The 16,658-nt window shown below is 44.9% G+C and overlaps 1 protein-coding gene across 2 annotated transcripts in view; it reads right to left on the bottom strand.

Annotated features, from left to right (window-relative positions):
* Window positions 1-205: 205 nt before the first annotated feature.
* Window positions 206-16,658, bottom strand: part of EPHB3 (EPH receptor B3) — a 138,751-nt gene continuing 122,298 nt past the window's right edge. Inside the window, exons 12-16 of one of the 2 annotated variants that reach the window (XM_081329145.1) lie at window positions 14,757-14,972; window positions 13,020-13,169; window positions 12,714-12,907; window positions 12,255-12,410; window positions 206-1,626 (exon numbers count right to left, since the gene is read on the bottom strand). In XM_081329145.1, the coding sequence (XP_081185271.1) occupies window positions 1,518-1,626; window positions 12,255-12,410; window positions 12,714-12,907; window positions 13,020-13,169; window positions 14,757-14,972 (825 nt within the window). In that variant the 3' untranslated portion in view covers window positions 206-1,517. The remainder of the gene's footprint in view (window positions 1,627-12,254; window positions 12,411-12,713; window positions 12,908-13,019; window positions 13,170-14,756; window positions 14,973-16,658) is intronic. The other variant, XM_081329146.1, reaches the window with a different exon arrangement.

Here is a 16,658-nt window from a genome sequence, read left to right on the forward strand (position 1 = left end):
TGCCAGAGAGGAATGAAAAGCAAATTCAAGGTTATGGGGGCAAGCGGACAAGATTAAAAGACACAGACACAGAGAATGTGTAAAGCATCTTCCTGGTGCCTCACGATTTATAACTTGGAGATAGAAAGGAAAAGATTACACTCCACTCCTCTGAAAGAGTGTGTGTGTGTGTGTGGGGGGGGAAGACAACTCTACAAAGGCAAAAGGGAAGGGCAGGATTTGACAAGGTACCGCAGATCAGAGAGAAAGCGGAAGACGACGATTCCAAAGAAACTTCAGTAAAATTATTATTGCCTTTATTCTGCCATGGCGCACGGTCCAGATGGCCAGTATACGCACTCTTACACATGCAAGCTTGCCAGCTTCACAAAGGCAGCCTCGTGTTACCCAACGGCTCAGGCCTGCAGAGGCTTTTGGAAAAGAAAAGCAAAAGCAAAAAAAAAAAAAAGGAAACAAACAAACAAACGAACAAAAACCCCACCAAAAACCAAAAAAAAGGGGGGGGGAAAGGACGTGTTCCAGTCTTTTTTGGCAGCAATCACAGCGTGTGTCAAGAAAACGCTCCGCAGAGATGGGTGTGCGGCTGACAAGAGCCTGCTCGTTCCTGCATAAAAATGAGATGGGGAGGCAGGCCTGGGATGCATTTTCCCTCCCGCCCCCTCTCCTCCACGCAGCCTTTCCTCCTTTGAATCCCGCTGGGCCGGCAAGCTGCCTCCGCTGGCTGTCCATCTGTGTGATGTTTGTGCAAACTTGTGCTGGCAGATCCTGGGAGAGGAAGGCCCGGAATGCCAGAGGCAAGAGCCATTTTGCTCAACGTCCTGTCTTGAAGCCACCACTGGCTCTTAACACCCGGCAGAAGATACGTCTTGCCTCGGTTCCGGATGGCCCCGGAGGGTGCACGATTGTCAAGGCCGTGGAGAGGAAAAATGTCCAGCCAGTTTCATGGTCCCTGGTGTGGTGTGACTCTCAGAGGCTCCTTCATACGTCGGGCTCGGGCGCAACGATTCCTCTTGGCCAGGACAGAGGGGGAAAGGCCACATTTCTGGTGGGCGACGATGCCAAGGAAGGCCGCCGGAGAGCTCTGAACTAGGAAAGCCCACGGAGGCGGAAAGTCCTCCACGGCACCGCGGGAGGCAGATGTCGGGAACGGCGGTTTGTGTGAACAAAAGGGACGATGTGCAGAGAGGCTGCGGATGGTTCCTTCCCCGGTAATCTGTCTTCAATATGAAGATGCTGAATTGTCGGCGTACCACTTCAAGTACGTCACAGCAAAAACGAGGAAGGTGACCTCTTGCTGATTCAGGAATGTCTTTAATCTAGCTAGGGTCATCCTAGTCCATTCTGCCATAAGTCTGTTGGCAAACCGAGAAGCTCCCCGCCCCAATAACCGGGTGGGGGAGGATGGAGAAGAACCCTCTTCCTCAAACTCAGGAAGCTGGGCAGCACCGCAAACTAGGATCCTAGGGAAGTGACCCTCAGGAGAGGGGGATCCGTTCCAAAGGCAGAGTCCTCCGTGGTCAAACCTGAACTGGCAGAGTCTGGTTCATTTGTAACCTCATGTCCTGTATGCTACTCAAGATCTTCTTCTGGTGTCCTGCCAGCGTCACCCCTATCCTGAGCAGGTCCCTAAAAAAGGCAACGAGGAGACATCAGTTAGCAGAGCAGAAGACAAAATATTTCCAGCGGTGGAACTCTTAGACCACCAGAGATACCAAGCAGACATTTGTTTTCTCCACTAGAAGGAAGTTCTTGAGAAGTTTTCAGTGGTGGGATTCAGTCGGTTTGCACCGGTTCAGGAGAACCGGTAGCTAAATTTACCTGAATTCGGAGAACTGTCTGGCTTCTGGAAGTCCAGTCTAGGCCTCAGAGGCCTCCCAGGTCTAGAACGGCCCACCAGAAGTGCATGGACATCACTTCCGGAAGTCCGTTCTAGGCATCGGAGGCTCAGGCCTGCATCACATAACAGAACCGGTTGTTCAGGTATTTGAATCCCACCACTGGATGTTTTGTGTTTTACAAGCTTACATCCCCACCATACCCTTTGCTGGATTTGTATAATATACTGAACCAGAGTTGAAACCGAAGGGTTGAATCTGCACAGCCGAGAAACCAAAAAAACCCCAATCAAGGTTGAATCTATTTGAAGAAATGCACTCTATTAAGCCACTGACTTTCAGCCCTTGTCTTCTATACCAAAGCAATACAGGTAGTCCTCAACGTATGACTGTAATCGAGCCTGGCAATTATGGTTGTAACTTGTGACAGTTGTGAAGTGGATTATCATGTGTCTAGATTTAATTTTACTAGCTTTTTTTGTGTGATGGTTGTTACTTGAACAGGGCGGTTGGTAATCGAACCCAATGTTTGCTACGGACTGGGTTTTGATGGAAACTGGAGGCAAACACCAGTTTCTGATAAAAAGGGTGGCCGGGCGACTACACGTCATTGCAAATAAATGCAGATTGGTTGCTAAGTACCCAAAAATGTGGTCAGGGTGTGTGTGTGTGTGGGAGACATGGCCATTGGAATTTAGGAGCTGAACTGTAAGTAGCTTTTTGGGGAGCTACTTCAAATGGTCACTAAGCGGTGGTTGAAAGTTGAAGGCTGCTTGTATATGCCCAAAATTTATATTGCTAAGTGAGACAGTTGTTAAATGAGATTTGCCCCATTTTATGACCTTTCTTATCAGTTGGGGTGGGTTTTTTGGATTTTTTTAATTCAAGTACAAATAATACAAACATAATAAATATAAGTCTAAATAAAAGAACAGTATAAAAAAATACAAATACTACAGTGCACCCACCATTTTTATTACCTATATTTCTTCTCATATAACAACTAACGATATACAATTTATTTCAATTGTGCCCTTATCCCTTCCAGAACAGCGTCTGTTCTTGAGCAGGTTTGTTCCCTTTGCCTTCCACCAAGACTGTTTTTATACAATTTTACTTTCTTATCAGTTGTTAAGGCAATCACTGCAGTAGTGAAGTTAGTAACGCTAGCTGTTAAGTCAACCTGGCTTCCCTATGGGCTCTGTTTGTCAGAAGGCCGCAAAAGGTGATCGTGTGACCCCGGGACGCTGCAAGCTCCCTCTGGTCCTGACTACTCGTCTTGACTACTGCAACACGCTTTACATGGGGCTGCCCTTGAGAACCACTCGGAAACTTCAGCTGGTACAGAGTGCAGCTGCACGAACGCTTTTGGGGGCTTCCCGATACTCCCATATTACACCTCTGCTCCGTGAGCTGCACTGGCTTCCAGTTGCCTTCCGGGTGAAATTCAAGGTGCTGGTGATGACATACAAAGCCCTACATGGTGTGGGTCCGGATTACCTACGGGAGCACCTACTGCCAGCGTAAACACCCCTCCGTCCTGTGCGCTCCCACAGAGAGGGCCTCCTCAGGGTGCCACCGGTCAGAGAATGCCGGCTGGTGACCCCCAGGGGGAGAGCATTCTCGGTGGGTGCGCCAATCCTTTGCAACCGCTTGCCAGCCGAAATCCGGATGGCCCCCGACCTTCGCACCTTCCGGCGTGATTTAAAAACCTATCTATTCCAGCAAGCCGGCCTGGCCTGATAGATTTGGGGTTTTATTTGTTTTATTATTGCTTTATTGTATACTTACTTTGCTCTGTACACCGCCCTGAGTCCTCCGGGAGAAGGGCGGTATATAAAACAAATAAATAAAATAAAATAAATAAATAAATAGGAGTCATTTGCCAAGTGTCCGAATTTTGATCATGTGAAAATGGGGATGCTGCAACTGTCGTAAGTGCTACTGTAACTTTGAATGGTCACTAAATGAATGTTTGTAAGCTGAGGACCACCTGTATACAGAGAATACTCTTTCGCCAATCTGAGCAAAAAACTGTTCAAAGGTTGCTAATCTGATGTCTGCAAAGCATTCTGACCTTTAGGAATAGCTCACCAAAGGGCTACCTCAGATTACGAGGGAGGAACCAATTTTTTTTTATTTCATGAATGGAGTTACACCCCACGCCTGCCCATTTCTGCTTTTCCCGCCCACCCGACAATTGCACAGCAAAACTGATCTCCACCACATGGATGCAAGCTGCCATTTTGTTTAGTTTATTTTGATTTCTGTCTTTCCTGCAGGAGAAAAGGAGCATATACTAAGCACTGCATCTTTCAGCTTTCCCCAGTGACAATAACCCAATGAAGTATGTAGAACTGGGGGAAAGTCGCTTTGCTCCCGTTTTTTTCCACTGGTGGGGCTTTGCCTTTTTTAAACAATGTGTGTGTGTGTGTGTCAAATGCTTGTTAACTATTTTTAGATTACCTTGCTAGGCCCCAAACATGGGAGAAATCTTTATTTCCTACCCTTCTGACTGATGAAAACTAATAAGTTTGAAATGCATATCAGTCTCCCTTAATTGTTAGCAATTTAAAAAAATTACACACACACACACACACACACACACACCAAAATTCCATGAAAAATATGCCACTGGTGGATATGCATTTTTTATGGTATTTTGGTTAAAAATTTGGGGGTCTGCTTATCTGCAGAGGGGCTTACCTGTGAATGTATGCTGGAAATAAAACTTTAAAAAAAAGCATTACTGTATGCATTATTCCTTCCGCAGATAAGCTGAAAATAGTCCTTCGCCTACTTTGTGGGCCTCAAATGCTCTATAATCCCACATTAAGTATTTTAAATTCCTTCTATGTTTTAACCTTTATATTTTTCATATAGTTATTGAAAATTTTTCCTCGTTTAGATTGTTGCACTAGTTTTAAATGTTACATTTCTCTTTTTAATGTAAGATGTTCTGGACTTGGAAAACAAATAAACAGACAAGCTAAATGTGCCTTTTTTGGTGCATTTTGGCATCTAAACCTTTTGGCTTTTGCATGAGGAAATACAATACACGACTACTTTGTTTTTCCAAAACCCATAGAAAAACACACCAAGATCATATTCCCCAATCTTGCTTCTGAGTTTGTTTATATATTAGATTTATAAACAGCCTCAGATAGCATTCGTTTATTTGTTTTATAAGTCTCCTTCCATTCAGAAGTTGAAGAAAGTTTACCTAGCGTTTCCATTTTTTCTTACAACAACAAAAGCCCTATGGGGTGGGTTTTGCTGAAGGAGAGCGAGTGGTCTGAAGGGGGGGGGGAATAGAACTGAGGAATCCTGGGAGTTGAAGTCCACAAGTTTTAAAGCTGCCAAATTTGGAAGCCGTGACCTGAAGACATGGATGTTCCAACAATCAGGCCTGGACTGACTATAGTTTAAAATTTGGTTTTATTGGGTTAATTGTTAAGTATTTATTATATTTTGTTTAACTCTTTTTTAAATTTTGTATTTTATGTTTTTTAACTTTTTATTGGTGTGAGCCGCCCTGAGTCCTTAGGGAGAAGGGCGGCATATAAATTTAATAAATACAATTCAATTCAAGCTCATGAGTTAATGTGAAGAATATTCTTAAGTCCTTGGCCTAACAAAAGGCTAAGGCCATTTTTTTCTACATTGAACTATGCAAAAAAGAAAAAAGAAAAAAAGTCTCAATTGGGTGATTCAAAAAAAGCGCATTTCATTCTGTATTCCTGATGCACAAATAAGGAGAGCTGTATTCATCGTGAAGAAAAATTGCTAGAACCAAACCAAAGCAAAAAAAACACAACCCAAATGGTTAAAATCTATCAGCTCAAGGCAATCACATGATCAAAATTTGGTGCTTGGCAACCGGCATGCATTTATGATGGTTGCAGCATCTTTGGTGTGTGTGTGTGTGTGTGTGATGTGATTGCCCCTTGTGACTTCCCAGCCAGCTTCCAATAAGCAAAGTCATTTTGGGGAAAAATTGATTTGCTTAATGACTGCATGATCCACTTAACGGCTACCGTATTTCTCTTAACAACCAGGTCATAAAATTGTAACTTAACAACCGCCTTGCTTAACAATGGAAAATTCTGATCCCAAATGTGGTGATAAGATGAGGACAATCTGTATGTGAAAAATCAAAATGGTGGCCCTGACTACACAACCAATGCTAGCCTCTTTTGACATATACACAAAAGGGGAAGTCACATAGCTGCAGACACTATCTTGATGATGATGATGATGATGATTTTGGACACCCCCCCCCACAAAGACAACCCTAGTTGGAAGACTGAGTTCAGAGTTATTTGATTATTTATTAAAAAGCCATTGTTTTATCAAATTTCAAAATAAGATAAATATCAAAAACTGACATTCCCTTTGCACAAAGGCAGAGGTTTCAGTTATCCATTGTCATCATTGCTGCTGCCGTTGATATTGTTATTATTATTTATTATTATTATTTATTATTATAGTTCTGTCTATACAGTTTACTAGATGGTTCTGACTCGGTTCGGTACTTGTAACTATCACCTCCTTCTACGATAGCTAAAGATACTGTACAAAAAGCAGGAGTCCGGTATCCCCTTTTCTGATTAACAAATGTTATTAAAAGGCAGAAACTCCTGATTTTTTTTTCTTTGATGCTATACATCGGGGTGGGCAATTAATTTTAGCGAGGGGCCACATGAGAAACTGCTACCGTTTATGGAGGGCTGAACCAGTAGGGCTGTGAAGACGCCAAAGCACCATACGAACGCACATACGTACATTGAAAACAAGAATAGCAGTCACCTTCAAAATAAAAACAATCCATGAAGGCCGGAAAGTGACAGTTCAAGGGCTGGATGTGGCCTGGGGGCCGTAAAACGCCCAAGTCTGCCATAGGCTGTCGAGGCTCTCCTCCTACCAATGCTACAACCGATGCTGTTGTAGTATCTGCACTACTCCAAGCAGTGCAATTTTTGTGATGGAGGAGTTGAGATTCTAGCGGCCTACTGCATTCAAACACATTTCCAGATTTTTGCTATGGTGACAAAGAAAAAAATAATCAGGAGCTTCTGCCTTTTAATAACATTTGTTAATCAGAAAAGGAGCTACCAAGTTGTCATTGTCACCATCTTCCTTAATTTGTTGTCAAATAGGTATCTGCGGATTAGTGATCATGTAGGTGTATCTTCTCCAGATTGATTGGTCCACAGTGGGCAGATTCATGCAAACATTCTTATCAGATCAAGAAAGACCCACTAGATCTCTGTACGCATGCTAACTGTGGTTAACCTTGTAGTTTTTGATGATGTTTTTGTCGTTTTATTACCTGTTGTTCACTACCCTGAATCATGCATCAAACGGGTGGACATATAACTCGAATACATAATTCAACAAACAATTTAGAGCAGGTTTTTTTATCTTTCTCTCTCTTTCTCGTATGTGTGTTTGTGTATGTGTGTGTGTGTGATTTAGCGTGTTGGGCAAACTAAACCTGTGTGGATAGTTTATGGCAAATGGTGTAGATAATCCTCGATTTACTACTGTAACGGAGCTTGCTCCTTGTGGGTTGTAAGTTGTGGCAGTCGTTAAGTCAGACACCCACGTGATTGCTTCATTTAACAACTATGATCCCTGCTCTCCTCATTGCAGTCGTTAAGTGACTGTGTGGGTCATTAAGTGTGGAGCACAGAGTGTCTGGCAGTGAGGGGAGACCTTAACAGCTGATCTGCCATGTGGCTTTCCTACACAAAGGCTGTGAGGCTCTATCCCAGAGGTGGGCGCCATTTTGGGAGCAACCACAGTCCATTGCCAAGGATTGCTAAGCACCCAAATTTCGTTCAGGTGACCACGTTGATACTGCAGCAGCCATAACTTTGGGCAGGGACTATAAGTCCCTTCATTCAGCACCTTGAACATTTTGAATGGCCGCTGAATAAACGGTTGTAAGTCGAGAACTACCAGTGTCATGTGGACTGATTAATTTGATTAAATGTAGTGTGCGAAGGCGATCGCAGCTGTGCAGGCTGTGTATCACGTTTTGTATGCTGGGTTGCTGTTGTTATTGGCTCCATTATGGCTTGTTAATGTCACCCTGGCTGTCAGCGCAAGAGTGTATATATACTCCCAAATTCCCAATTAACAGAATAATAGAGTTAGAAGGAACCTTGAAAGTCTTCTAGTTCAACTCCCCAGCAAGAGAGCCCATATCATGTCAGAAAAATGGCTGTCCAATCTCTTCTTAAAAACCGGCAGTGATGGATCACCCACAATTTCAGTTTGAACACAACTAATCAGTTTAGGGGGTCCCTGGATGCTTCAGAACGTTAAATGGATCAAATCAAATGGATCAAATCAAAATCCTCTCAGGGCTCATCCACATTACACTGAGAGACCTCTCTTATTTTTGAGGAGAGTCTTCACAAAGAAGCCTCCATCTAGTACAGGGGTAGGCAACGTTGGCTCTTTTATGACTCGTGGACTTCAACTCCCAAGAATTCCTCAACCAGCATGCCTGGCTAAGGAATTCTGAGAGCTGAAATCCACAAGTCATAAAAGGGCCAAGCTTGAAGACCCCTGCTCTATGGCAAGAGTAATTCAAACTTGGTAACTTTAAGACTTGTGGACTTCAATTCCCAGAATCCCTCAGCTAGCGTGACTGGCTGGGGAATTCTGGAAGATGAAGTCCACAGGACTTAAAGTTGCCCAGGTTAGACATCCCTGCTCTACGGCCATTTCTGCTTTGCATTCCAGACAGAACTCCTACCTTTGGGGGCATTTGGTTAGGGCAGTGTTTCTCAATTATGGCAACCTGAAGATGTGTGGACTTCGACTCCCAGAATTCCTCAGCCTGAATGTTGGTCTTTCTTGAGCATGACATAATTAAAGGGTGGTTACCCTTTAAGAGCTGTAGGCAACCAAATCTCATTTGAATGTATGCTGATTAATGTACATTTAAAGTATATAAATGTTATTAAATTAAATTAATTAAATTAAAGTGACAATAAATTCTATTCTATTCTATTCTATTCTATTCTATTCTATTCTATTCTATTCTATTCTATTCTATTCTATTCTATTCTATTCTATTCTATTCTATTCTATTCTATTCTATTCTATTCTATATTCCATTCCATATTCTATACTATTCTATTCCATTCCATATTTTATTCCATTCCATATTCTATTCTATATTCCATTCCATATTCTATTCTATATTCCATTCCATATTCTATTCTATTCTATTCTATTCTATTCTATTCTATTCTATTCTATTCTATTCTATTCTATTCTATTCTATTCTATTCTATTCTATTCTATATTCCATTCCATATTCTATACTATTCTATTCCATTCCATATTCTATTCCATTCCATATTCTATTCCATATTCTATTCTATTCTATTCTATTCTATTCTATTCTATTCTATTCTATTCTATTCTATTCTATTCTATTCTATTCTATTCTATTCTATTCTATTCTATTCTATTCTATTCTATTCTATTCTCTATATTCTATATCCTATATCCTATATCCTATATTCTATATTCTATATTCTATTCCATCGTTTAAACTTATGAGTGCCATTCATTTTTACAAAAACGATTCAACGGACATGCTCCTTTGCTTTCTGACCAAGAATAGAACATGGATTGATTGGATGCACTGCCTTCCATTTTCCTTTTGTCAAAACAGCAACTTTTCCTAGCTTGCTGATTTTTGCTTCGGTTGTCATTTTCCTCACTTGTGGCTCTGGCACACAAAGAGCATCGTTTGCATCCTGGTGGCCTGTCTACCTTGCAAAGGGAGTCTTCCCGCCCTGCAAAAGGTGGGGAGGGGTCAGAGGAGAAAAAGACAAGGAGGGTGGCTGGCAGAGAACGAGCTGAAGTCGGCAGCAGACAGTGACCTTTCCTGTGACAAGCGTCGAATTTAAAGGGAGAGGAAAAAGGCAGGAATGGGGAAGGCTGTTTGCATGATATTTGGAGTAAGGACCTTGCCTGCTGCTTTCTTCCCACCCTGGAACCAATCCTGTTACCCAGAGAGTAATCTGTTTTACTCTCTTCAATTCGCAGGGGTGTCAAACTGCTGGCCCACGGGCCGGCCGTGTCGTCCAGAAGCCGCGCCTACCCCATTGCCGGCAATGGCAAAACCGTTCCCGATACGTTGCGCAACGTCATGTGACGTCGGGAGTTTGACATGTCTGATGTAGAGAAAAATAAGATTTGACATTTAGGCAAGAAAAAGCGAATGCGCAGATATAGAATAAGTGGTACCTGGCTCAATAGTAATCAACTGTGAGAAGGATCTTGGGAGTCCTAGTGAGCAATTACTGAAATATGAGCCAGCGGTGTGTGCCGCAGCTGCCAAAAAAAGCCGTCGCAGTCCTAGGCTACATTAATAGAGGGATAGAATCAAGATCACATGAGGTATTAGTACCGCTTTACAAAGCCTTAGTAAGGCCACACTTAGAATACTGCATCCTGCTTTGGTCACCACGATATAAAAAAAAAGATGTTGAGACTCTAGAAAGGGTGCAGAGAAGAGCAATAAAGATGATTAGGAGACTGGAGGATAAAACATATGAAGAACGGTTGCAGGAATTGGGTTTGTCTAGTTTAATGAAGAGAAGGACTAGGGGGGACACGATAGCAGTGTTCCAGTATCTCAGGGGCTGCCCCAAAGAAGAGGGAGTCAACCTATTCTCCAAAGCACCTGAAGGCAGGATAAGAAGCAACGGATGGAAACTAATCAAGGAGAGAAGCAACCTGGAACTAAGGAGAAATTTCCTGACAGTGAGAACAATTAATCAGTGGAATGACTTGCCTCCAGAAGTCGTGGGTGCTCCAACACCGAACATTTTTAAGAAGAGATTGGACAGCCATTTGTTTGAAATGATGTTGGGGTGTATCCTGCTTGAGTAGGGGGTTGGACTAGAAGACCTCCAAGGTCCCTTCCAACGCTGTTATTGTGTTATTTTTTTACTTGCCATGTGTCCAGCAATACAGGTAGTCCTTGACTTACAACCATTAGTTGAGTAACTATTCAGACTTTCAACGGTACTGAAAATAGTGGCTTATGATCAATCCTCACCCTTGCAACTGTTGCAGAATCTCCATAGATCAAAATTTGGGTCCTTGGCAATCAACATCTATGCTGGTTTCTGATTAACCAAGGTAGTGGGGGCGGGCAGGCTGGATTCACTTGAATGCATGATTCACTTAAGGACTGCCAGATTCACTTAACAGTCTCAGTGATGCACTTAACAACTGTGGCAAAAAATAATCATAAAATCAAGCGCAACTCGCTTAACAACTGCAGTTGTTTAGCAACCAAAATTCTGATTTTTAACTGGGGACATAAGTCGAGGGTTATCTGACTACCCGACGTGTTTTTGAGATCCAGTCAAAGATCAGCGACGGGGTAGTAGTTTTACTACTGTGTGCCTTCCGTCACACAGCCAGGAGTAAAGCACTTCCAGGAGATTGTCTAGACCAGGGGTAGGCAACCTTGGCTCTTTTACGACTTGTGGACTTCAACTCCCAGAATTCCTGAGCTGGCATGGCTGGCTTAGGAATTCTGGGAGTTGAAGTCCACAAGTCATGAAGGGGCCATAGTTCCCCCATGCTGGCTCAGGAAAATTGCTGTTGGCGCTAATTGTTGGCGGCTCTAGGGGGTGTTGGTCATCCCTGTTTCAAGGGCCATTGAGTCAGCACTGTCCAGAAGACATTTCCACGGCCATGTGGCTAGCATTACCTTTCCCGCCAAAGTGGTACCTATTTATCTACTCGCATTCGCACGCTTTCGAACTGCTAGGTGGGCAGGAGCAGAAGCAAGTAACGGGAGCTCGCCCCATTGTGTGGCGCTCGGGTCTCGAACCTGGGCTGTCGACTTTCCAACCGACAAGCCCCGCGTCTTAACCACTGAGCCATCGCGCCACCACTTTAAAAGACTCTGCGTTTATTTAAAAAGACCCAGCATTTATTTCAACGAGAATCTTCCTGTTCAGCAGTTTAAACCCTTACCATAGGGCAGGGGTCTTCGAACTTGGCCCTTTTATGACTTGTGGACTTCAAGTCCCAGAATTCCTCAGCCAGGCACCCGTGCCTGGCTGAGGAATTCTGGGACTTGAAGTCCACAAGTCGTAAAAGGGACTAGTTCGAAGACCCCTGCCATGGGGAGACCTAGAGACAGAAAGAGAAGTGTGCAAGCCCAGTGTTTACTATCGCACTCACCTGGAGACTTAGTCAACCCACAGCACACCCAGCCTGCGCTGCACTGCCTATCCTTCCTTCCGCCAAGTGCACAGAGTTTTCCCACAAACGGTGGAAGGAGCCAGCTCTCATACATCTCCCAGCAGGGCAGCAGACCGCTGCTTCTCCCGCTGCCATCCTAGACTGCTATCCCTCCCTACTTACTCAGCGGTCATTTGGGCCACCAGGTCAAACGAGGCAAAGCCGGCGTTGCCAAAGTTCTCCTTGTACCGTCCCATTTTGATAGCGTCCAGCCAGTCGCCCACAGTAGTGAAGGTAGTATAATCGGGCACCGTGCGATCCAGGAGCGGCTGAGAGACGCTGCGAAGGACGAGAGAGCCCAGAGGTCAGAGATGGCTCAAAGGGGCGGGGCGGTGGGTGGCCGAGCCACGGGGACAGGCCTGGCAGTCCTGCGGCACCATGCAGAAGGTTAAGGGGGCCATCTGGTTCCCAGTCCACCCGTTGGGCTCTTCGCTCAGGCCCCGGCTGCTGCCTGCCTCCACCTCCCAAGGTTATATCCAGTTTGGCTGCCATAAACCATGAGAACTAGAGACTTGACGCTACTAATCCAGACATAGCAGGTTGCCTGTGCTTGGAGAGGGTGAAGGGGCAAACGACACTGACCCAGACTGGACATTGGCGATGACCTTCAAGCTGGCTGCGTTCCGGATTAGCTTGTCCAACGTGTTCACTATCTGTGCAAATTTGGGGCGAAGGTTGCGATCCCGTACCCAGCAGTCCAACATGAGCTGGTGTAGCGCCGTGGGGCAGTCCATTGGGGGAGGAAGGCGGTAGTCTTGCTCCACGGCGTTGATTACCTGGAGGAGGAGCAGAAAACAAGGGCTCAATCACTGGGGGCTCTTCTCTTTGCCAGCAATTCTCTTTGCCCCTTTCCTTGCAAGTTCTTCTAGTTTGGCTCTGCATACTTACATCTTGGTTAGACATGTCCCAGTATGGCCTCTCACCATAAGACATCACTTCCCACATGACGATGCCATAGCTCCAGACATCGCTGGCAGAAGTGAACTTGCGATAGGCGATGGCTTCTGGGGCGGTCCACCGGATTGGGATCTTACCACCCTGCAAGATTCAATGGGAGGATTAAATGTCTATCTGACTTTAGCGACAGCCGTAGCACTTAGACTTATATACCGCTTGACCGTGCTTTAGAGCTCTCTCTAAGCGGTTTACAGAGCCAGCATATTTACCCCCCAATAATCCGGGTCCTCATTTTACCGACCTCGGAAGGATGGAAAGCCGAGTCGACCTTGAGCTGGTCAGGATCGAACTCCTAGCAGTGAGCAGTGAGTTAGCCTGCAACACTGCATTCTAGCCGCTGCGCCACCATGGCTCTTATTGCAAAGCTCTTTCCCTTTAACCCAGGGCTCTCCAAACTTGGCAACTTTTAAGACTTGAGGACTTCAACTCCCAGAATTCCCCAGCCAGCCATGGGGAAGACCCAAACTGCTAATTCTAGCAGCTGGATCAGACAAACCCTTTCCAAGTCAAGTCCTTATTTCCAAGAATTCATTGGAAGATAATACTGTCTTCCACTTTTATCCTCCTAAGCAAATGGCATTAGGCGCTTCTGACAGATCTATCGATTTCTTTAAAGCCATTCGGCCCAGTGGCAGGATGTCTCATAAATCAATTGTTCATTACATCAATGTGTATGTTTTTCTAATAAGATCTATGAATCAAGTTCATATCCTAGTGATGTCATGAACATATCCAGGTACCAAACCGCTCCCGTGCTGCTGCCAAAAAAAATCATATGGAGATGTCCATGAAGATGCCATTCACTGTCCAATTCAGTGTTTGGCAACCTTAGCAACTTTTGAGATGTGTGGACTTTGATTCCCAGTATTTTGGGAGTTGAAGTTCACAGATCTCAAAGTTGCTAAAGTTGAATAAAGCTGGTCTAATCTACAGTGCTAGGCTTTCTTGGTTGTCTTCCATACCCAGGTTCAACCTTGTTGGTCTTCTCAGATCAGCCACGGTCTGTCCACCAATTTCAGATTTATTCCCACACAATTACATAGGATGGTATCCAGCTTATCCCCAGGGTGCTTTTTCAGAAGGCAATTGGACTTCGTTTTTCCTTGAAGTCGTCTTGCTAGTCATCCAAGAGGCTTCTTCAGAAATGAAGAAGCTTCTTGGGTGAGAAGTGAAATGTCTTCAAGGAAGAACAAAGTCCAGTTGCCTTTTGATAAAACACCCTTGGGACAACCATGACCTGGATGACTGAGAATCTCCATAGACGTGCATCCAGCTTATGTAATTTTACTTTTACTTTGGCTAGATGCCTCTGTTGCTTGAACATGCGGTTGTGGAGACTCTAGCACAGAGGTCCCCAACTTTTTGGGCACCAGGGACCGGTTCCGTGGAGAGAGGTTTTTACGCAGACCGAAGGATGCGTCGTTTTGTGTGCTGCCTGCATCCCGCGGATGGGGCTTTGCTTGTTTGTGCGGACCGGTTGCTGGCATGCCGTGGACCGGTACTGGTCCGCAGACCAGGGGTTGGAGACCCCTGCTCTAGCAAATGGGAACAATTGAGTGAATACAGGTCTTTCAGCAAAATTTAATCCAAGTAAAATGGGGATCCTGCGCCCTTCTTTGCAAACTTATGATGGAAGGGAAGAGAGACGTCATCAAGCTTTTTACCTACCAGTGAACTGGTGTACGTGGGGTCAGATGGATCGTCCTCTAAAAACCGCGAGAGTCCAAAATCTGACACTTTGCACACCAGGTTGCTGTTGACCAGAATATTGCGGGCAGCCAGGTCCCGATGGACATAGTTCATCTCCGAGAGGTATTTCATACCCGCTGCGATGCCACGCAGCATGCCAACCAGCTGGATCACAGTGAACTGCCCATCGTTCAGCTGTTGGGACACAACGAGGGTGGGTTTTCAGACAAAGTTGGAAAAGCTAAAATCCTCTGCTCTAAATTCACGCAAGTGGCACACAAAATCCTCCCCTTGACTGCTCTAAGAGAGTTCAGTGAAAAGTGGGGATCTCCGAAGACCTCTCCAGGCAATCCTTGACTTGTGATCATAACTGAAGCCAAAATGGAGCAGTGGAGCAGCCTTGGTGGAGCAGTGGGCTAATGCCTCCTTAAGTAACACCAGCTGCCTGCAATTAGTGCAGGTTCGAGTCCCACCAGGCTCAAGGTTGACTCAGCCTTCCATCCTTCCGAGGTAGGTAAAATGAGGACCCAGATTGTTGGGGGCAATTAAGCTGACTTTGTAATAATGCCACTTGGGGGGGGGGGCGAAAGCCCTAATAAGCAGGCATATACATAGAATGAAGGCTATTGCTAAGCACATTGTGCTTTAGATTGTAAGCCGCCCTGAGTCTTCGGAGAAGGGCGGGATATAAATGGGATTAAAATTAAAAAAAAAAAACATTAAAAAATGTCCGTCGCTAAGCGAGACGGTTGCCAAGTTGAGTTTTGCCCCATTTTCTGACCTTTCTTGCCACAGTTGTTCAGTTAGGAATATGGTTGTTAAGCGAATCCGGCTTCCTCATTTCACTTTGCTTGTCAGAAGGATGCAAAAGGGGTCACATGACCCCGGGACACTGCAACCGTCATAAATAGGAGTCAGTTGCCAAGTGTCTGAATTTTGATCATGTGACCGTGGGGGGATGCCGGGACGGCTGCAAGTATGAAAAATGCTCATAACTCGTTTTTCCCCCCCCAGTGCTGTTGTGACTTCGAATGGCCACTAAACGAACTGTTGTAAATTGAGGACTCCTTGTGGTCTCCCCAAAGCCAAAGGGAGTTAAATGGTATTTAAAAAGGTAAGGCACTCCTGATGAAGACAATTTCACTCAGCTAATTATCTGGATCCTGTTTCTATCCAGACAGGCATCTTGGGTAGTGTGAGCTGTTTTGAAGACAGGGCTGGCTGTAATGAGTTACATCCAGAGTTCTGAAATGAGGACATTTGCACATTCTCACTCCAAGCACCTGTCTCACCTCTTCTCATCAAGTTGATGGGATCACCAGCATATTTGGGAAACACCTGGAAAAACAGCCAGCCAGCTGCATGCTGGCCTCGGCCCCTGGGCTAGCAAGAAGTGTCAAAGTTAACCTTGTTGCTTGGGAATCATCCTGCATGAGGTACCACAGATCCACCCGCTTTCCAACTTATCTGCTTGTTCTCTTACTGTGCACCGTCACTTTGTATGGTGCGGTTGTAACGTAGTAAGAACCTTGGCTTCATTTTTTTTCAGAAAGAAAGTCATTTTAACAGAATAATGGAGTAGGGAGGGGAGCTTGGAGGTCTTCCTAGTCCAGGGGTCTTCAAACTTGGCCCTTTTCTGACTTGTAGACTTCAACTCCCAGAATTCCTCAGCCAGGAAACGCTATAAGGCAGGCTGGCTGAGGAATTCCGGCAGCGGAAGTCCACAAGTCAGAAAAGGGCCAGGTTTGAAGACCCCTGTTCTAGTCCAACTCCCTGCATTAGCAGGAGAGCCGGTACCATTTCAGACAAACAGTTGTTCAATCTCTTCTTAAAAACCTCCGGTGATGGGGCACCCCACGACTTTTGAAGGGAAATTGTTCC

The sequence above is a fragment of the Vipera berus genome (genome assembly GCF_964194415.1).
Source record: "Vipera berus genome assembly, chromosome: 5".
Taxonomy (NCBI): domain Eukaryota; kingdom Metazoa; phylum Chordata; class Lepidosauria; order Squamata; family Viperidae; genus Vipera; species Vipera berus.